Source organism: Siniperca chuatsi, linkage group LG16 (genome assembly GCF_020085105.1).
Source record: "Siniperca chuatsi isolate FFG_IHB_CAS linkage group LG16, ASM2008510v1, whole genome shotgun sequence".
In the NCBI taxonomy this organism is placed as follows: Eukaryota; Metazoa; Chordata; class Actinopteri; order Centrarchiformes; family Sinipercidae; genus Siniperca; species Siniperca chuatsi.
The window spans coordinates 21667073-21690020 of NC_058057.1; the positions used below are offsets into that span (position 1 = coordinate 21667073).

At 40.5% G+C, this 22948-nt stretch overlaps 1 protein-coding gene across 4 annotated transcripts in view; it reads left to right on the plus strand.

The window, feature by feature from the left end:
• The first annotated feature begins 155 nt into the window (after window positions 1–155).
• Window positions 156–22948, plus strand: part of jag2b (jagged canonical Notch ligand 2b) — a 52541-nt gene continuing 29748 nt past the window's right edge. For all 4 annotated transcript variants that reach the window (XM_044169451.1, XM_044169452.1, XM_044169453.1 and 1 more), the window contains exons 1-3: window positions 156–541; window positions 1141–1461; window positions 19991–20045. In XM_044169451.1, coding sequence (XP_044025386.1) covers window positions 473–541; window positions 1141–1461; window positions 19991–20045 — 445 coding nt within the window. In that variant the 5' untranslated portion in view covers window positions 156–472. The remainder of the gene's footprint in view (window positions 542–1140; window positions 1462–19990; window positions 20046–22948) is intronic.

Here is a 22948-nt window from a genome sequence, read left to right on the forward strand (position 1 = left end):
TAATGCGGTTTGTCCAAACGAAGCTCAATACAACCCCAGTATAATTCAAGTTTTGGGAGGAGGAAGAAGAGGAGGAGGGTTGGTGGGGGGTATTATACTATTGTCCGCCCCTTAATCCGGTTGGCTCAGAGACTGCCCGCAGGCCAATTTGTAAGTGGTTTGCGGAGCTGCCAATCAAAGCAGACATCCTCTCCTCAGGCTGTGGCTGCGAAACATCTCAGTTGCTGTGTGGAGAGATTTGACGGAGGGACACTCCTGTACATGGACCATCACTGCGCTGCAATCCGCCGCCTGCTCACACACACACGCATGTAATGCCTCGGTGAAATCTGGACGTACACGGTGGGAAAAACACGCATGTGAATATTTTATTTTTGCATGTCAGGAGGGGAGGAACTAGTCGCCGGGTCCGCGGCTGTTTGTCTTTTCTTATCGCTTCTCCACCCGTATGTCACTCTAATTAATCGGAGGCATGTGGAATCGCACCAGGATTAGGAATTGCTTCCCAATAGTGTGCCTGCTGTTGACGTTATGGACGGAGGTAAGAAGGCTCTTATTTTATTCCAAAATATTTTATTCTGCTCCACATAAATAAAATAAATGTTTTAAAATTACCAATGTCAAAAGTTGGTAGGCGTGGGCAGATGTAGCCTATTTGCTCTCCGGCATTGCATATTCGCATCACATTAATCGATAATTGAATTACGTAGCCGTCAGTTGTGGAGCATGTGATCGTGTTACCATGACAAGATTGAAGTCTGAGGAATTGATACAGGCTACTCTCCATTTTGGTTGCAAAGCTGAGAGCCCCGTACGTTTCTTTTTGGGGAGAATTAGGCCTGAATCAAGAAGTTGTAAGTTGCATTGCATCAATTGGCTGCTGCAGCGGTTAATTTGATAGTCTAAAACCCCAGCCTGTAAACTGTAGGCTGTTCACGTGCTCCATTCTTGATGCAACACATTATTTTGGAATATCCACCCAAACTGCATAAGCTTTATAATGATTTTAATTGAGAGTCAGGCACTGTTGTTGGCCACTTGTCCATTCTAACGCACCAATTTGAGCAGCCCAAACCATGCTGCAGCCTGTTAATATAGGCCTATATTTAATTTTGGCCTTTTTTAAAATGTTGTTTCTAGGTGTCCCAGTCAACCGGCTATTTCGAGCTGCAGCTGATCTCCGTGGAGAATGTAAACGGCGAGTTGGCGGACGGGGAGTGCTGCGACGGCTCCAGGAGCTCCCAGGACCTGCGCTGCACGCGAGACGAGTGCGACACTTACTTCAAAATCTGCCTGAAGGAGTACCAGATGGAGGTCACCACCACCGGCCCCTGCACCTTCGGAGCTGGATCTACGCAAGTTCTCGGTGGAAATATGTTTTCTTTTAAGAACGCAAAGAATAACCCGAATAAAATCGACGAAACTGGCAAGATTTTGATCCCCTTCCAGTTCGCCTGGCCGGTAAGTGTGATTTCTTGCTCCAATTAAGTCTACGAGAGTGTTTCTTGACAGCTTTCTCTCTGGAGAGAGCATAACACCGAACCCCGTTTAAAGTTTGTGCAATTTAATGATCATTTGTTGATGTATGTGTACATATGCCTGGGGGAACACTTCATAAAGCCAATGGTCTGGAGCCACTCTCCCATTCTGCACATCCAGTACACTACAGCAGCACTGATTTGGATAAAAGTTCACACTTTCAGAATAAGATTTTTAAGGTTTTTTTCTGTCTTTGCAAACTAGAGCTGCAAGTAAGGATTATTTTCATTATCAGTTAATCCTCTGATTATTTTATTGATTAGTGTTTGGTCTATAAAACATCAGAATACTGTGAAAAACACCCATCACAATATCCTATTCATAAAATGTCTTGTTTTGTCCGACCAACATTCCAAAATCCACAAAATAATTAAATTTTCTCTCATGTAAGACCAAGAAAAGTAGCAAATTCTCACATTTGATAAGTGGAACCATCAATTTGGGCTTTTTTGCTTGAAAAATGGACTTAATCAAAGTAGTTGCTGATTAATTTTCTTTTTGCTTTTGCTCTAATTGCAACCATCTTCCTGTGCAGAAAACTCTACTGCTCTACTACAGTGGAAGGCTTGACAGAAAGCCCTGTTTTGTTTTTTGTTTTTGTTTTTTAAAAGTTGACATTTTTCCAAATAAACTGCAGCTTAGTGGATCACACTGACTCCAAATTTACCAGAAGTCCTTAACAATTTGGTTAAGCTTTTGGGCCACATGATCTTCCTTTGCTGAGAAGATATACCTCATGAAATGGTTGTTCTTAGCAGCATCCTGTCCTTATGAGAATTGACACACATCATGGTTAAACGATTGCGTGCTTCACAAGGATCCGATTGCAGCTACAGTGGTTCGCAGTGTCATCTGGGTCATCTTTTAAAGTTGCCCTGATATATGAGGGTTGGCTTTGTTCCAATCCACCAGCTTGCACCTGCCAAGGCCATGATAGGATAATTAGACTGGGGGAATGATATGCAGACCCTGGAGGGAACTCTGTTACTTTTCATATGGAGAAACAGTTATGGCAAAGCTGTTTACCTCAGAACATGACACATTGCTGATTCATGAGGGTGTAAAGGGCAATTTCATTATAATACAATCCATCAAGTGATATTTGATTTATTAAGACTTCAACTTTTAGGATTGGTCCACATTGCTCGCTACTTCCAGTTTTGTTGGATGCTTGTGGGAAATATCTGGTACATCAAAAGTAAAAATTGTTTTAATGGAGAAATAAGTGGTTTGTGTTTTGCATTTCTACGGAGTAAAAACCATTTTGAAAGACTCTGCGTCTATTATAATGATGAATGAGCGACATTATGCTGTGAGAGTGAAAATGCCCTCTGGGCAGTGGTTCGGTGTGTACCACTGCATGGTCTTGACACCCCTCTCCCCCTCTGCACCCCACACCTTCCTCTCCTGCTGTGGGTGTCAGGTGGCCCCTGGTGGCCCCTCCAGGGCAATTAAGCTCATTTGACTGCAGATGAGGCATAGCTGATGGATTAGGAACACGAATAAGGTGTGCATGCAGTATTAAAAAAAAAAAAAAAAAAAAAAAAAAAAAAAAAAAAAAAAAAAAAATCCAAAGTACTAATCCTGTATCACAGTCCAGTTTTTATGACCTAGCTCTAGTTTCTATCGAGTTTGAGTGAACCTATTGTTAATTGCTTCAGACAATGTAATGTAATGTGGTAGTGAAATTAAGATATTGTTGTGTTGCTTCATGTTATTCAGATTTGTAATGGTGGTGTTGTAGCGGGCCAAAGGAACTAGACTGTAATGTGAATGGTAGGCGCAGAATATGTGCTTTAGATTTTGAAATAGAGCTGAAATGATTAGTTGATGGACAGAAAAAGTAATCTGCAACTATTTTGATAATCGATAAATCAAGTAATTGTCATAATTTTCTACTGCCAGCTTTTTAATTGTAATGCTTTGCTGCTTTTCTTGATCTTTTTCTTGATCTTCACTGAATGTGTTTTGGGGTTTTGGACTGATGGAGTTACGTTTTTATATACCAAATGATTCGGTTAATAAGAAAATAATCTGAAAATAACTGATAATGAAATGATCGTTAGTTGCAGCCCTAGATTAGATGATCAACAGAAGATTAATCGTTTAGGGCATTCGTTTAAGCAAAAATGGCAAACAAATCACCAGTTCTAGCCTCTCAAATGTGAATATTTTATGGTTAACTTCATCCTCTATGATAGTAAACTGAATATCTCTGGGTATTTGATTATAGGTCAGACAAAACAAGACATTATAATGAGCAGCTCCGTGTGGTAGCACTGTTCTCTTGAAAGCTTGGCATGTTTTTGTAGTGTTTTGTGTTGAAGGCATCACATGGTTGATCCAGGTTTCGTCTTGTGTATTTAACGATTTCAGGGTTTCCCGCAGCTGTTTATAGCAGAGGCGGTCCGCCTTTAACAGCCACCTTTGCTAACGTTTTTAAGCTTCGGGGGAAAATGGCAAAGGTGCGATTTCACACAGTAAAGGCCATATATTTAATGAGGGAGGCTATTGTTTAGACCATCAGGTGGGTTAGGGCCAACCTTTACCGCCTGGGCAACCAATTATCTGGGGCCAACCCCAGATTTATCTTGAAGCTACACGAATGTAAAACGTCACACATCAAACATTAATCGTCACAGAACACTCACATAGTCTCTTATTTGACTCAACGACTGACACCTTGAGACAGAGGTGAAGAGGGCTATTCTGGTGTGTTCTGGTTGTCTTTCTGTTAAGTGGCCCAGGCTGATAACGGTGCACTATTCCAGTGCCAGATGTCAGAACAAGCCTGCAGGGTCACTTGCTGTGGCGTTGTCGCTTTCCTCACTGAAGAAACAAAGATGCAGTGTACTATTGGCTGTGTCATCTGGCCAACTGCCCATTTTAAGCCCATGGAAACCAATAAGGGCTGGACTCTTCTGCCATCCTGAACCCAGCATCTGAGACAATCTTAAAATGAAAGAATGCAGGAATTATTTTACTGAAAAACTCTGAAATATGAGATCTTTTATAACTCCTTAAATGTCAGTGTGAACAGAATAAAGCTGCATGGGTTGCCTTTTTCCTGATCTGGGCTACATAAATACGGATTGTGGTACACAGTCACATACTTAGTCATGCAGTCTACATGTATCACTCTCCCGAGAAAGCTCATGTAATTATGGCACAAAAGGCTGTGCAAGTTAGTCAAGTTGGAAGTTGGAGAGTCACAATGTCTCAATTCAATCAAAACCTATTATTATTATTATTATTATTATTATTATTATTATTATTAATATTACTAAAATGTTCACAAGAATTTGGAAAACTGTAGCTACTAAAGTGCACAAAGACTTGTATCACTCTGTGTTTTCCCTAGCTTGATGCAGTTATATTGAATGTTTTTCCAACAAAACAGGATTTCAAGGTCCATTTGAAAATCACTGTGCTGTGCCCTTTTGATGCCATTAATTTTCTGAATAGGCACTTCTCAAAGAACACTTTTCAGTCTAGTGTAGTGCAGTCAGGCTGTAACAGTGAAAATGATCCTGCATTTCTGGGAAAGGCTTCTTCTTCTGTGAGGACTCGGAGGCATCAGAGCCTCCTCTCTTCTCGGCACAGTTATCATCACACCAGTGTGATGCAGTCGCTAATGGCTGATTTTACTCAGATTGCATGATGCTTATCCATTCTTTGGAAGTCTTCCAGTGATTCTTCAGATCTGGCTTGTCTCGCCAGCATGCCAACAAAGAGACTGACTATTGATGCTGCTGCCACCTCTGAGCTCAGTCTACACTCAGTGTTTCCCTGCAGGTTTAAATTTACAGTAAATACACACTGCTGCTGCATTTTCTTATGTTTTTTTAGTATTTTGTCATTGATATTGTAATAAACTTTTTGAAGCTGAGGGAATTTGCAGTTTAAAGTATCATGCCAAAGCATGTAATACACACGCCGGTCCACCGTGGCAGTGTCACGATTTCAACACATTCTCATTCCGCAGTCAAGTTAGCAATAATAAATATGCAATGTCCAGTTAGATTTATACAAATAATTTTGCTTCAAATTTTGCTCTGGCCTCTTCTTTAGGTTTGTAACTTAAGTTTGCGTTTGGCTTTTGTTCAAGAAATAGTTACAGCACACAACCCTAAAACCCCCTAAAACCACAAATTGTTGTTTTTACATGTCTGTTTGTGTACGAACTAAACAAACAAGATCTAATGTGTTAATTAGTGAGCTTTAGGTGTGGTGGTAGGTTTTTTTTGGGGGGGTTGTTTTTTTTTTGTTTTTTTTTTTTATATTTGTATATTTGACCCAGGCTAGCTGTTTCCAGTCTTTATGCTAAGCTAGGCTAATCACCAAAAGATAAGACTGATATCAATCTTCTCATCTAACTCTTGGAAACAGGGAGAAAAAAAGCATATTTCCCAAATTGTTTGAACTATTCTTAAGAAACAGCATTCACATTTATCAGACAGTGTCAGATGTGTATGTGGACCATAATGTCCCTCTATGGAATGGATGTTGAACATTAATGCAGTCCAGCAGCTAGCTGACCAAGTTAAGGCCTCGTTTGGCCTGTCTGAGTTTCCATTTTGTTGGCCCGTGCTGTGTGAGCACTTCAGGAGAGGCACGTCTTACTTCCATTTGATCGCTAATGAAATTGCCGGTGAAATTTCTCTGCCTCCCTCTCCCTCCGCGCCCCGCCCCCCAGCAACATCAGCCGGACATCCGTTTGATGCGAGTCTTCCTGTAACTGTATCTGCTCTGAACTTGGATATGTATCAGACCTCCCTCAGCTAGTAAATAGATGCATGTAACCAGACCTGTAGGTGATCTGCAACAGCCACCAACCTCATCAAGAAGCTTATTTGTTACTTTAGAAGCTTCAGCAGCAATTAGAATTTGTTGCAGTGTTATTTTAATAGACAGTCATGACATTTTAAACCTCCATATTCCTGTAAAATTAACACGCAGCCTCTGGACTGTATCTATGATCAAGGGATGAAGTGTGTGTACCAAGTTGGTTTGTTTGGTCTGCTGCTCACGCACTCCCCTGGCGTGCTGTCAGGCTCACGAGGCTGATCATCTCGGAGGTACAGACAATCCCATTCACCTTTATACCACTAGTTAATCTGCACAGACCTGCTGAAGATTGTTATTCTTGGAACAAACCCAAACTATTTGAATGGTTTTGGCTTGTTGCTCTTGCCACGTGTATGTCAAATGCATACATTGTTGATGTCATGTTTTTGTGCTACCGTCAAGCATTGTTCTGCATGTCTTTTCTTTCTCGTACAAGTACTTCATTTACTTTTACAAGAAATAAGTAAAGGTCAGACTTATTCCACTTAAACAAAAGTCTTCAGAGTTATTGTCTTGATTTAAGTGCATTTATGCCCTTAAATGTTGAACCAACCGAAGATATTGTAATGCAGCCAACAGTGCCTTACTCATTGTTGTTGTTTATATTTCTGCTGTGTAGCATCTCTAATCATGTCCATGGATCAGCATCCAACTGTGACTGGACTGTGTGGATGGATGTGCCCTAGGGGTTCATTTAACATAATGTGTCATTCAACGACATCTGAAGGCGAAAGTGTTTATAGCTGTTCTGAAAGGCCAGACTCAAAGGCGGGCCTTACAGCCTGCCATCATGGCCTCCTCCTGGCTGCATCACACTGTCTCCCTGATCTTTGTCTCAACATAATGAATCGTGTTGATGGGGATAATGGCGCACACTTTAGAACAGTCTCCCCTCAAGACATTCATGGTGTTGTACACACGAAATGGCGAAAGTAGTTTTGTGAAGAATGGGGGGAAAAAATTCAAACCCTGCTAACTTTCTGTCGTCCACACACCTAGCCAGTCGCTGCGTGAAGTGGCCGTGATTGTCGGTTTCGAAAAGTTACAAAAACTGATGGACGCAGTCCCCAATTCCGACGTCGCAAGTGTGTGTGTGGGGGGGGGGATTAGACGCTTGATGACAATCAAGCACTTAGCTTGCATGGGCGAAATCTTCTGAAATGGGGCTCTTTGGCCTATTGTCTTTCTATAGATTTACAAATACACTATAGCCTATAAAATTGTTTGGTTGTCTGAAATTCTGTAGAAAATGTAACATTTTGGGGGTGCAAACAAATCTTGTGGTAGAATAGCTGAAAATGTTAACTGGTGTCACCAGCACCATACTTAGTTAGTACAGAGCTCTGTGTTCATATTGTTTTTGTCTGTTTGGGATTCCTGTTCACATATATGCCCAAATTAAATCTATATTCTCTGCCAACATCGAAAAACTTGCAAACAGTAACAAAAGACCATCAATACAATGTTTGTTTGGTTTAAGCTTGTTTTTGTAGGTGTTTATACCCTTGGGGATTTTACTCAATTTTGGAATCTCCATACTAACAATTGCAGTTCATGCTGATGAGAAACAAAGATCGAAGCTACATGTGAGGGGGGGAAATCAGGACTGGGACACTTACAGATGCACTGTATTGCTTAATATAAAACTAAAATATATAATATAAAAATATAAAATTGCTTAAGAAGTAGGACAGATACTTTAGTAGTAGCTCATTCAAACACTTTGACTCTGTACTATAAGTCTTTGCCCCTCCCTCTCTCCTCTCTGCCTGAGACGGCAGTTAGCTTATTATATTTTGGATGCACACACACCCACAGAACCAAAGGCTAACACAGGCTGCCGTGGTTAGCCACACCTGATGCAGAGCTTGTCAGAGCTGTTGCTAGGAGACGGCCACATAGGCCTCTAGTAAACAATTATCTTTCCTTTCTGTGGCTCCCTCCCCCATCCTTCCTCCTCTGGTCCCAGGGCTGCTACGTGGAAAGCCACTTACACGAGTCTCACCTGTGATTCAGCTCAGCTCTGTATTGATTATGCAATTAGCAAGTCAGGCAGAAAGAGCTCCCTTTTTCTAAAAGTGGTACTTAGGTTCTCTTATATTTAAATTTCAAGGTTGTAATTACACAGTCTTTGTATGTGCTGTAAAGCGGGTTTGCTGTATAAGTTCCAGTTTTCTTTAGCTTGTTTTTAACTTATTTAACAGCAGACAAAAATAATAACAATCAGCAACATATACATATGTGTGCATTTAATATCTTTTTCTGATCTGCTGACAAACAACTCTGTAAAATAGGTTTAAACTAGTTTTTAATCAGGCAACAAGTAAGCATTCCCCTTTTGTGTATGCTGCATGTCATGCAGAAGTTCTTAAAATGACCTTTTTAAATTGAATGCCACCATATTGGAATTTTTTTTTTCATAGTGTGTAATTTGTGGTGCTCTTGATGACATTTTGGCTTAGTAATCCCTTAACAAACCTTCATAGACTTTCTACACACATGCAGGGTATCGCTCACAACATCCGATGTTGCTGTCATTTCATGATTGAAAGTGCTGAAAGTAATGCATTTTATTCAACTTAATACATTTTCAAAATCATTTCATCATAACCTGACAGTGATGTTGTGTTGTGCCTTGTGTAAAACTTTTTAGGTGGTCAGAGAATCAGCATGTAAAGTTGGATTTCTACAGAGCAGAGGATTCATTCAGAATGGTGTTATGCTATTTCTTGCAAGCATCAATAAATAAGTGATTTTAAAACTGAGCTGTTAAGTCAACTACTTGTCTTTCCCCAATGTGTATAGTCAGTGAAGGTGAAAGAGTGAGAAGAAAGCCACTATCGGTTTAACCCCATGCCCTGATTTCTTCCCACCAAGCCCTTCCCCCGCAGACACTGCACATTTTGTCTCAGAAATCTGATGTGCCGTTGCCTGTCATCAGAGTTTATAAGTCTGACAGACATCTGTGTTGTTGATTTGCTCATCAACAAAGATGCAGTGTAGTATTGACTGTGTGATCTGGACAGCTGCCCTTTTGAAACCCGTGTGCACTGAACTCCATCTGACCATCTGACTCTGACCAGCCTACATTCTTAATATTAAATGGATCTGTGTTATGGTGTTGGGGAGGAGGCAGCGGGGATTTCCTCTGAGAACACTTTGTTTTGTTCATTCTGTGATTTCACAGAAGGTACAGCGTGTACAAGTGCTGCTTTTAGGGTCCATACATTAAAAGGTAGTTTTCCTACTCGGTGCCTCGGGGAGATGATGATGTTTTTACTTGTGCTTTGCCCGTTAATGTTGTACATACCAGAATTCAAACAAGGATCTGGGAAATTTGTTTGGAATCCGCTGTTTTGTTGGGAATGTTCCTCATTACTTGCTTGGAGCATTTTCAGTGTCAACTATCATTAATGTTCAACCTAATTTAAATCCTTTTTGACTTTTGACATGATGCTGTATGTATTAGCTGTTTCAGTGACTTTCTACTAATTTTGGACATATTTCTGCCTGTGCCAAAATGCACCAGTTTCCCTCTGGTACTGTCCTCCTTACCTAGTTAACTTGGAAAGCTGATAGCACAAACTATATGAAGAAGTTAATTTATACCAACAGTTATCCTATGCTTAGTTGAGTACAAAATCAACCTTTGGAGAACCTGCCTTTCTTAGTCTCTCCTTCGCTTTCAGTTTACCACTCTGTCATGATGATGAAGGTAGTGATGAAATTTAAGTGGAGCCATCATGAATTGTTGGCATCCATCATGTCTGTTACCTCTGTTTGCACGCTACCAACTAAGGTATTCAGAAGCAAAATGGGTGAGACACATCCAATAGCCGCAGTGTATGAAAATACACTCATTATTCTTGTTCAGGTTGGTGCCTCACTGCAAACCACAGTTTGAGCAAACCACTGCACTGTGAATAGCCCATCATGTCAAGTGGCTTCATCCATTTTTGAATGTGTAAACCAACATTCAAATTGGTTATGAGCTGTAATGAAAATAGATTAGAAATGCATTGCACCTTCAACAGGATCATGAGGACCTTGTGTAAAGATGATGCAAGAAATTACACACTGCACCTGGTTTGCCCATTTCTGGCATCTTGTCATTTTTCCATGATAAATGTATGGTATGTTCTAATTATTTTACTAAATTGTTGGCTATACTAGTTTAGATTGTTGATGCTGTTGATTTGTAGTCACTCTAAATGGCTATAGTACCCTATCATCTTCAGACAGCAGTAAAGCCCACGATGTGATGACCAAGTAAAAGAGGGGAACATATTCCTGCTTTCAAACATAATGAGAAACAACCTGAAGCTGGGTGTGACCTGTATCTTTAAGGGAACTGGAGTCTTTTTGTTATGATGGTGCAGATATTCCTATGGGTGCATTCATAAGCATGCTGGCCTGAGTAGCCTCTTGTGAGTCTGAACTCATGTGACACTTTTGGAAGCTGTGTTTATGTCTGGGGGGGGGGGAATGAACTCACTGTCACAATAAAAATCACCATGAGCACAATTACACAACAATGTCAATACAACACGCAACACCGAAATTGTAGCTTCCAATAAATGACTCCAAGTATTGCATGAAGCTGGGTGCTCAGGTGCTGCTGTCAACACTTGCTGTACAACTATTAGATGCACAACAGATGTGTAGTTGTGTGTCTCTGCATGTGTGTATTTCTGTTGTCTCTCTGCATTATCTGTTTGAATACACTGTACGTACGTGTTGCTGTGGCCCACTGCGTCCCCTACGTCTTGTTGGTGTGCAGGTGCTAGAGGCTCCTTGTGGGGGTAATTAAAGCATGTCATTACATGGGCAGTTAAATTGTCACTGTACTGTTGAACCTGTTTGAAATGATAATGGGGCACGGCTGAAGGCGGTGCTGTATTGCTCTCTAGTCAGGCGCCCTGTTGCTGTGGATCAGGAATTAGCCTGTTAATGTTTCTGAAGCATGTCTTTTGCTGTAGTAGCTCTTAGACTTTTTAAGGCAAATTAACACCTGAGGACGTAACAGACAAATATCCAAGAGTCCATGAGAATTGAGCTTTAACATGATTCTTGGAAACCTTTTTTAAGTTGTCACATGTTTCCTGGCACACATGATGAAGATATGACATGAGTCTAAAAGGTACAATTGTATTGTACTTGCCAGCCATGTGAAATAAGAATATATACCTCCAAGTTTTTTTTAATTTATTTATTTATTTTTTTAACTGACGTTTACATTTTTAAGCGTGCAAGAAACTGAACTCAGTTTAGGGTAAGGGTGCTCCGATCAGGATTTTTGGGGCAGATCAGATTGCTGGAAGCAGTATCGGCCAATACCGATCACCAGTCACTGGGTCTATTTGAAGCCTTCTGTTTATTGTGTAGCATTATTTATTTATTTATTTATTTTATTTATGTATATATTTAACTAGTCTTAACATCGCATAAGTATTACAATTAAGAGATTAGAAAGTATCATGAATTGACAACTGTTTATTTATTGGCAGGTAACATGTGCAACATATTCCTCTCTCTTAGAGACACAACTTAATCCATAGCAGCCTACACTTGGTTATGGGTAGCAGTTTAGAGCTTAACAAATATACAGTGTTTCCCACAGACTGAGTAATTGTGGCGGGAAGGGAGGGTCACCATCTTAATTCTCCACCTTTTTATTTTAGTGTTTACTCACAAAGTACTTGAATCTGATCACCATGCTTTTCCCTTCAGTTCTTTTCCCCACGCACACACCTACACCTCTGTCTCAGCGGCTTGCCCCGCCCTGCCTCTTTCTGTTTCTCTCATCAGCACTGTTTTATAGTCACCCAAAAAACACAATTTGCGTTTCGTTTTTATTTATTAATTATTTTTTTTAAACCCACGATTCCATTTTTACAGCAGCGGTGTACATGTCAAGAGTCCTTACTGCAGCGGCCCAGGTTCTAATCCAGCCCGCGGCCTTTTGCTGCATGTCATCCTCTCTCACTCCCATATTTGCTGTCTATTTTCAGCTGCTCCTATTAAATAAAGGCAAAAAACCCCCCAAAATGTTTTTTATTTATTTTTTTATATAGATATCTTGTGATCGGCCTTTACAGAGACCACCGCTTTTCTATACAAATGTGCATGAGTTGCTGTTTTGTTTTACGTGTTGCATAGTCTTGGACCATGCTGGTTAATTAGCACCAGGAGGGGAGGGGTTTGTTGTATTAGAAGTGCATTGGTAATGACCCTGTTGGCATAGTAGCAGCATGCTCAATGGGCCATGTGTATGTGTGCACAGCCAGTATACAGCAGCCAGCCAAATGCCTTGCCTTCAGTGCGACATCTCTTGGCACACGACTCTGGCAAGCAACTTGTGTGCAGAACTCGCAGCCCTCCACCTCTCTATCCAGCAGAAATATGACTGTTTGTTTGTTTTTTACAGTCTGTAACCTGCTTTCTTAACCACACATGTAAGTTGTAGTAGTGTAAATGAATATTGTCTTGTAATGCCTTGAGCCATTGGTCAGTGGGGCTTAACTTGTCTGCAGGGTTTCATTCAAACTAAACACCAAAGAAACAGATGTTGATACTTGTTTGGCTACTTATTCTCTCAGGTTGCTGTAAATGGGATGGGGTTTAGTTCAGCACATAGTGATTGCACATTGTCCCTGGTGTTTGTTTGGGAAATGCACACTGGTTGTAGTCCCACTGTAGCACTAAAACAATTAATTGATTAATTGGCCACCCGACAAGAAATTAACTGTTCAAATTTGTGTCAGGATAAGCCCCAAGAGATGTGTCCTCTTGTTTCAAGGAGGTCCCATATCATTATAAACTGAATGTCTTTGGGTTTTGGACTGTTTGTTGGACAAAATAATCAATTTGAAGAAAAATAATCAACAGAATAATTGATATAAAGTTAAATGCAGGCCTGTCTCACTACAAGGACATCAAGGGTCACTCTCTGGTTCAATCTATCAAAGGTGCTATATGTTTGGATAGGTCTTCTTTGTCTGCGATTCTACCCAAGCCCAAGGATGCAATATTATATAAGAGTAAATGACAAATAGTATCAAAACGCAAAGCTCATATTACTCTGGTAAGCCTTGGCATTTCTCGTTTGTCTGGCACAAGTGGAAGTGAATTTTTAGTCATAAGGTTCCAGCTTTTAGACTGCGAAGTGGGGAAAATTGTCATAGTCATGAATAAGACTAAATGTCTTTTTATGTTATACATTTTCATGGGTTGATTCTACATATACAAGATTGTGGAGCTCCAATTCAGTCTACCAGGAATCCTGGGACAAGCAAAGTACAGATATGTTTATTACGGATGTCAAAAAGGGTCAAACCTTCCAACTTGTATTTCTCTGCCTGCCAACATCACCATATTTGCAAGGATTTTGCCACTGGAGGTCTTTGATCCTTGCCTCTGAACAGATTGAGGAGCTACACAGATTTGCATTTGAGTCCACCCTTCAGGCAGAAGTGATGGGAAGCTGGTTCAGCTCACATCTAATTTTTACCCTTGATTGAAAGAGGCTTTTCCCCCAACCCCCAAACAAACCCCTACAAGCTCCTCTTCCATTGGAAACCTCTCTGGTTGTGCTCTGAGGGTGTCTAGACTTTGTGATATTCATCCTGTTTGATGTCCATGCATTAATGACCCTCAGTATCATTAGGAGTTAATGATGCCAAAGTATTTACCCTCCAGTTAGTTTTAAATAAAAGATGTAACTGGACATTTCAGAGTTGATTAACATCATTTTATGGGACTCTTTCATTCTATTATTCTTCATATTGAGACAGCTATTATCCATTAATGCTCATTAAGAGTGATAGAGTACCACTGTTATTCATCCATATTTTTACCAGTTATTCCAAAGATCAGTGTCCAAAGAGGGTAGGTAGAGGATGCATCACATGCTGTTGTGCCCACTGCCCTTCCTATTCAGCAGAGATGGTGTAGCTCAATGCCCTTGCTGGAATAGCGTAGACTCAGCCCTAGTAAAACCAAAAGCTGGGATTGACATCACAGATTAATGAAGATTACATGCAGCGATTACTGGCCATGGGATGAATTGTGATGACCTCATGTCCCATCAGAAGGCAATAAATCAGGAGATGTCAGTCCAACTCCCCGTGGAGAAGTTGGGTACAGGGAGGTGGACATTCAGGTCACCTCTCAATGATATGGGAAGTGGCTCAAGGTTATAGACAATGCTTTTTATAGGGAGTGCACGTGTGAATTTTATAGTATAGAATTTTATTTTAAAAAACAGCTCCTAGGAATAATTTTCAAAGCTCAATCAACATTTGAGGTCCCGACTTTCCCCAAGAGGCAGAAATGAGTCAATCAAACCTCACATCTACAATGGAGACGCACCCCTCCATTGATACCGAATTGTTGGCAGACTGGGAACTCGCATGGGATTACACACCAGGCCTGGATCTCACATTCTTAGTATTCTTCGAATGCAAACACGCACATCGCCCCACATGCAGAGTGCTGACCCCTCTTTTGAACAAGAAGTGTGCAGATCCCATGCTTAGTGACCCCAACTTGCCCTGGCTTCCACTTCCCACTGCCACCTTTCTGTTCTCTTTCCTTTTTTTATTTCAATGGCCACCTTCCACTCGCACAACCACGCCTCATCTGGCGTGGGAAACTACACCTGTAGCTCTCCCTAGACATCAGCACCACATCTTCTGCCTTCACCAAAATGTCCGTTTGTGATGACTCAAATGACTCTACCTGAAGTCAATGACATGACGAGGTTTGGTTCATTTTGTGCCATGCGATGCAACGATGGCACTTTAGTGTTAAATCATTTCAAGCAAACACATTTACTGAGTACAAGACACATAAACATCCAAAAAATAAATAATCACCATGCCCCCCTTCTTGACTTGAAAACTAGGATTTCTCTGAGTAAATCCTCTAATCCATTAGGGGAAGGGCCGGGTAGGGTTTTGGAGATTTGAATGACATAGGATTCTTTGTAGTCTCAAATGAAGTATTTCACACTGTCGAATGTAGTTGAGGTGTGTGTGTTTTGAGTTGAGGAAAAAGGGCAGGTTAATGAAATCAAGATATTTTCTGAGTTGTAGCACAGTTTATAAGTTTAGGACTCATGCAAGAACCACTGGCAGCTTTTTTTGACTTTGCCCATGCAACTGTCCTGCCCAGGCTCAGTAGCACACATGCTGACACTAATTGTCCTCGTGCTGACTGTGTCTCTTCATGGACAATGGTTTTGATTGGGATGGGGGTGAGTTATGGTGTTGGGACAGGGGTCTTTGTTCAGTAGCCTTTCCCCCTTCCCTCCCCCACTTCTCCCCTTTATCCCCCTGCCCATCCATCTATCTTGTTCCAACCATTTGGGCAGCTGTCACTTAATCCAGCTAATCACAGACTGGGATGGTCTGTGGGAAACCAGACTAGTCCATGGCTTTGCTCAACCCTAACTGACTCAGGGAGCTATTTATCCAAACATTTACAACATGTAGGCATGCAAGCGAGCCTGAATTTTAGGTAAACCCAAAAGGTGGAAGTCACAATATGGCCACCTGTTCTTTCTTTGATCTTTTGATTCTGCCTCATGATGAGGTTTGTCTGCAACACTTGGCATAGTCTCACGATACAGGCAGGCATCATCGCAAGATCTCCTGCCACTAATGCATGCACTGCCACTTATAGTTCTGCTTGTATGCATTGGCATATGCACACACCCACCTACATGCTCAGACTGGGGCAGCTTGCCCACCCTTTTGTGGTGGGGGGAGGGGGAATGGGTGGAAAGGTCAGAAGCCGAGCTACATGTCGTGGGATGATCCACGTTCATGTCAAATAATCCATCTTTGAGGCCGCATCTGTTGTGTGTCTGCAGTTGGACAGGTTGGCAGAGTTTCCGGCAACAGCAGCGCAAGCATTGCCCTTCGCTAAAGCCCCAGACTCACTCCTGTCTTACATACCCCTTTCATCTACCTACAGCTTTCCCCTACGCCCAGCCTAGTTTTTGCCTCTCATGTCTTACCAGTAGCTACAGTCTACTGTACCCCCCATGTCAAAACTCTGACCCAAGCCCTTTAGCTCACCGCTATCCCATCATCTTCCATCCCCTTCTCTTGTCACCCGTGGTCTTCCACAATAACACTCCCCTCCCCTTCCTCCTGCCGCCACCCATAGCCAGACAAGCCTACTTAATCCCACAGCCCAGCAGCAACCAGCCTACCAGCTTGTTGGTCCCCCAGATCAACAACACAGACTGACACATTTTCCAATCCCCTCCCTGTGATTTCTCTTTCCCGCTTCAATGAAGCAACCACAAGTCCCTCAAATACTTGCATTATACTTTTCTGGTACCACCACCACCCACCCCCAGGCCAACGTCCTATCAATGACATTACAGTAGAGGTAACAGCACTGTGGCTACTACAACTGTCACTGGTGGTGACGTAATGAGTGTTATTTAGGTCAGCTGGTTGCCTAGCAGTGTGCCTTGCAGCACACCAGCTAGATTACTCCTGTGATGCTGGTTAGCTTGGTGTGTGTGTGTGTGTGTGTGTGTGTTCATGAAAAATAAACTTACATTTTGCATGTTTTTAAGGACAATCCCAATAAAGTATCAATTAAAATGTGTGCCTAATTTGACATTAGACATTGACACAAGTTACATTCAAATACTTGTTATATTGCAAAATAAGAATTGTTATGGTGAAAGTGCAAAACGAGAGGGGATCCCAGGTAAAACTAAGGCTGCAACTAGTGATTATTCTCTTTATCGATTTTTAATCTGTTTGTTTTTTATTCATTTAGTCCACAAGTCAGGAAATAGTCAAAAATAGCCATCCCATTTTACCAGAGTTCAAGGCCACGTCCTCAACCAACAGTCCAACACATCCAATTTTTTAAAAAATAAACAGAAAAAAGCAGCAATTCCTCACATTTGAGAAACTGGGAAAAAATGTTTAGAGTTTTTGCTTGATAAATGCCTTAAAGTATTAATAGACTATCAATCATGTTGATTGATTCTCTGTTGATCCACTAATTGATTAATCAACACTATTCATCAATGCAACACTGCTGTTATACTGGTCAACTGTAAAGCATAACTTGGTGTGAAACAAGATAATCCCCTTAGCTGCTGATTTACCTTGCTGTCTGACAACCAAGGACAAAGTCAGGCAGAGTTCATCTTGCACAGCTAATATTGGCAAAGTGACCTTCTTAATGGACATCATACCTACTGAGGCTTTATTTTTCCTGAAAACATGGTGGAAGACCAACTGCCTTTCTTAGCATTTCTTATTTAGACAGCATTTCTTATTAGAGACAGCAGCCATGTACCAAAATACAACACCTGGTGATTTCAGTAACACACCACAGAGACGAACAACAGTGAAATCATTTGGTGTTGTCATTCAGCAAAATGAAAAGCTGAACATTCTTGCACTTATGCAAATAGTTACCTATTTTCCATGTTGATACCTTTTCAGTTAAAGATGCTATTGATAACATCCAGCAGTGTTTGAAATTAACTTTTGACCGGCCAAGGGGACTGGTAGATGAAAAAATCCACCAGCCAAGCGCATTTTGTCACCGGCCAAAATAATAAATTGCCTTTTTGTGTCACATACATTTGTTTCAGTACATTGCATTGAGATAATAAGGTATTGTGTTGAATACAAACTTAAAGAGGCCAGAGCAAAATTTGAAGCAAAATTATTTTAATGTTTGGTTAAAGGTTAATCAATTCAAGCCTGAATGCATCTCAAGAAGTCTTGATCTCACAATTCTACTAAAGTATTTGCTATTAAATGTACTTAAGGATCAGACATAAATGTAATGGGTCAAACACAGGACTTTCTCACAGGAGACTGGAGTTCATTTCCCATGTGAAACCAATAATCATTGTTGATTTGTTTTAAGGAAGTAGTTATTCTAACCCAAACCATGATCTTTTCCTAAACCTGACCAAGTAGTTTTGATGCCTAAACCTAACCAAACTGCGACCGTCACCTGAAATGTTTCTCAGCAAACTTTACTTTGAAAGTCTAACCGGGCGTTGCATATTTATCATTGCTAACTTGACCGCAGAATGAGAACATATGCAGAACTGTAAATTTATGGATTACTGTTGTTTGGACAATTAAGCTAAGATAGTTAATATGTGCGAATGTCAGTGTCCGATTTTTCCGCACTAACTGGCAAGTATACCACGTGATACCAATGTCGTTATACTATTGGCTCACAAGCCTTGTTAGAAGCAGGAACCAAACGTCAGACATCTCACACAGAGATAAAACAAAACATTCATTTTGGATGCGTCAAAATTGTTGAATTGTAAAATGATTAATTCACAATATTTGAGGAAAAGTGATACTTTCATTCCGCACCTTTCTATAAACTCTGTGGATGTATTGTTGTTTTTTAAATACTCATCTACATAAAAATGTTATCAATATAACCTTTTAACTTGCACCTTCACCATGACTATCTTTGTCTATCTGTGGCCTTTTCCTCAGTTGAACTCCATGACACATCGCAATGCTGTGGCTTCTGTGCCTTTTGTGGACAGGATTTTTGTATCACAGCTGCAAAGCTTCACTGATGAGCCAGCAGGGGTACATGCAGGTTCATTCTGCTACATACATACTTAGCCAGAGGAAAGCTGGTACAGCCCTGTTCCCTTGTGTCCTTCCTTCTTCACATCTCAGTCCTCCAGCTTCTCTTGGCTTCTTCCCACAGTTGTACTTACCATATCTTGCTCTCTTATCTCTGAATCATTGGGTTTCATTGGCAGCGTAACTCAAGCGCACCTCCAGGCAACCGGGCCAAGTTGCAAAGGAGACTCTGTAGTAGCAATGAAATTGATTTTTGTATCATCTGTGTGTTTGTGTGTGTGGGGTGATGCCTGTAGAAGAGTTGCATGACTATTGCTAAAATGGTCATCCCCATTATTCTGAGTATGTTATGAACCCATTGTGATTATTTGTAATGTTTACTTCTCAGTGAATTTGGGAACAAAATAACAAAGGCCCTTTTGTTGAATGTTCTTTTTTTGTTGTTGCTGAGAGTAGACGAGGCATCCTGTAGTCATTAGCGATGATGATTTGAGAAGTATTTTATGCTTCTTTGTCATTTGGATTTGGATTGGAATATTCTAATATTGTTTATAAAAAGAAAACAAGATTGCCAAACACATGTTTACATTCTGAGGATGCCTTTGTCTTGTAAATGGTATCTATTCTGTTTTACATTTGGGCCAGTAAAATGCATAAATGAAATTTAGCATTATCATGATTAAAGTCAAGTTGGGACGTAAGTGAGCTGTGACTAGTTGCAGTGATTCCTGAAGAGGGTGACTGTGTTTCCTCATGCTGTTGGGGAAAAAGTTTGCTGCTGCTAAGGTAAGGAGCAAAATTGCCCTGCAGCATATGGACGCAGCTTGTCATTCTACCAGACCTATAGCTGAAGTGTCACTGATTGCTCATTTAGGCTTACCTACACAAAAATGAGCAAAATCTTATGCCTTGTTGTGTTGAGGACATAAAGGAGAGAGAAGCTATTTTGTCCAAATTTCACCTGACTTATTTCTTTTTCCCTTTCCCTCCAGCGGACGTACACGTTGATTGTAGAGGCCTGGGACTGGGACAACGGCACACGCAACAGTAAGTCTAAACTTCACACACACCTCAATGCTGTGGCTTCCATAAACAGTTACTGATGGAGATAAAAGTGGATGTGGTTGGCAGTTTTAGTTTTCAGTAAGATTTCTAATAGTAGAAATCTTTCTTTAATTTAATTTCTAGTATGTCAAGACATAAGGACCTTTTGTGGGCAAACCATCTTGTTGTCAATCTTGTGAAGTGGCACTGATTATACGACGGTCGTTTTCAGATATGAATTGATTAATCGATTCATCAATTAGTCAAAAATGCAAAAATGTACTGATGGATGCTTCCAAAATATGAATATGTGCTGGTTTTCTTAGTTTTATATGATGGTATAAGAGAAGAAAATAGAATATCTCTGGGTTTTTAACGGTTTGTCGGACATGACAATTTCATGGACCAAGCAATTAATCCAGAATATAATCTGCAAATAGATGATGATGATACATGTTAGCTACAGCCCTAGTTAAAATATTAAGTTGAAGGTAAACTCTACATCATGAGTGTATGAGCCTTCCTGTTCACATCTTTAAATCAATTAATTAATGTGTTTTGTGTATTCACGTTTCATGTCGAAAATGAAAACTTTATTGAAGTTCTGCTTTAACACTATAGGTAGCAGGTTGAAAGCCTGTTGTACCGTAAACCATAGCTCCCCAAGACGCTTCATATAGAATACAAGCATTGGTTCTTCTCAGCTATGTTGGCTCTGGCGGTCAGTTGTGACCAGCTGTATCCTGTTTTCCTTGGGTTATGTCCGCTGGGTGGACTCCTGTACAACCCCTTTTTCCCGTCTGAGCAGTAGCCCAGTCTGGGAGGAAGAAGACCCATTAAGGACTATAATGTCTGTATGTGTGGATGTAGCTTTGATGTGTTGAGTCAGTGGCATTTTTCATGAGTCTTGAATACCTTTCTGTGCATCCAAGCATGAACATGAAGGCATTTTTTTACTGGACCACACTGTTCTCTCTAGTCCAAACTTGCTCCTTATTTAATTGAGGTCATTACATCCTGTTTTGTCCATAACATCAAACGCACTTCCACTTGTGAATGCAGACAATGGAGAAGAAATAGATTTTGACATCAGTGCTTTGATTAGACCATGTGTAGTCTCTGTTTCTGCATGTGGGCCTCCAGTAATTGTGTACATTTGCAGTAATTAGTTCTGATGTTTCTGATGGCTGTAAGGCCTAAATGTTGCTTGAGAAACCGTCCAATTGATTTTCTGCCAGCTACTCGCACTTCTCACAGTCTCAGCCAAATTACTATAAAGTAGCTAAATAGATGCGTTTTGGGTGTAAGGATACAAGACATAAGTAACACATTTTCAGCACTTCCAAATTCATTAATTTCACTGAGATAAGAACAAGGAAAGTGTTCCCTGTTTTCATTTTATGTCAAAAAGTAGAAGACATTTGATAAAACTGATAAAACAGAAGCACAGGCAGGTTTGATTAATTCTGTGTTGGATGCTGTTTGAAAGATGCACTGAGGTTGCCGTTAGGTCACAGACATCAGCTGACTTCAACCTTAATGTCATGGGTTCAAGAGATACAAATGTCTGGAACAAATGCTCCTTTCAACCTCTGTGAAAGATCACAAGGGAGTCTGCTCGTAGTGGTAATCCTCTGGAAGGTCACAGTGAGTAGCAGTGGTGATTATAGCCTTTGCCTTTCAGCAGGTGGGCCGGGCAGGTCGTACTCATGTTAATTTTTTATAATATGTAATGTCATGGCACATGCATCACTCCACAAACATTTAATTTGCAGAAATCAGAGCTTTGTTTTTCAGTTAATGATCAAAGACAAATTTGATTCAAAAGTGTATCAGAGCCACTGTATGTAATGCAAGAACTATCTTTTGTTACCAAAGAATATTGTTTTGGTTAATAAATTTTATTTATTTTTTTAGCATCTCTTTCATATACTTACTCTAGATCTAACACAGTCTTCCACGCGTGAAGTCTCATTGATTTAACAAGGTTTCCAGTTTAAAGTGAGAGACAATTCATACATACCCCTAAAATATCGCACTTCATCTTGATTTTACAAAACTCAAAAAATCACATCAACTCATGTCATGTTCCTGAACAGCATTTGCCTCCAACAGTGAAGACATCATCATCATGTTCAGTAACTGAAAATGTCAATTTTATTTTCCACAAAACAATTTGATATTTATACATTGGCTCTACAAGCCCACTGTACCACATCATAGCCACAGACTAGAGCTTGGAGTTGTCATCTAGTCATCACTATCATGAAGCTACAATCAGATCCACCGGATCAGTATTGGGGCACATATTGGTCTTATTAAACAGATCTGGTATTGACATGACCAATCCACATTATATACAGTTTTTTCATCAATGTCATTATAAAATTCTGTGTTTATTAGTTACATTCGTTCAGTCATGATGGGCTGCTGAGTTTTTAGTGCCACAGCTATCTCTGTCCTCAGGTTACCTTACATTAAAATGACCCTAATGAGTTTCATGCACTGAGGTATACAGATTTTAAATTTAGGAAAATTACACCACTGGTCTTGGATTGGGAATCTGTTTTGGCAGATACTAAGAATCGGTATCAGGAGAGAAAAAGTCAGATGGGTGCAAAGCTAAGCCATAGGATTTTAGCTCTTTAGGGTGTTATAGAGTGCGGTGGTAGTAGTAATAGTATAGGTTTCTGTATGAAGTACTATTTAGTGATAGTGCTGCTGCTGCATTGAGTGAGACGCTTAAATGCCTTAACACAATGCTGTAGGTTTTTCCCCTTTGCTGTTGCCTGCAGAACTGTGTGTTGTGGCATTTTATGCTTTCCAGCGGTTACATTATCAACAGGAATGGCATTTTATTTCATAATTATGCAGACAACAACCTCACTGATGTGGTTTTTAGTTAA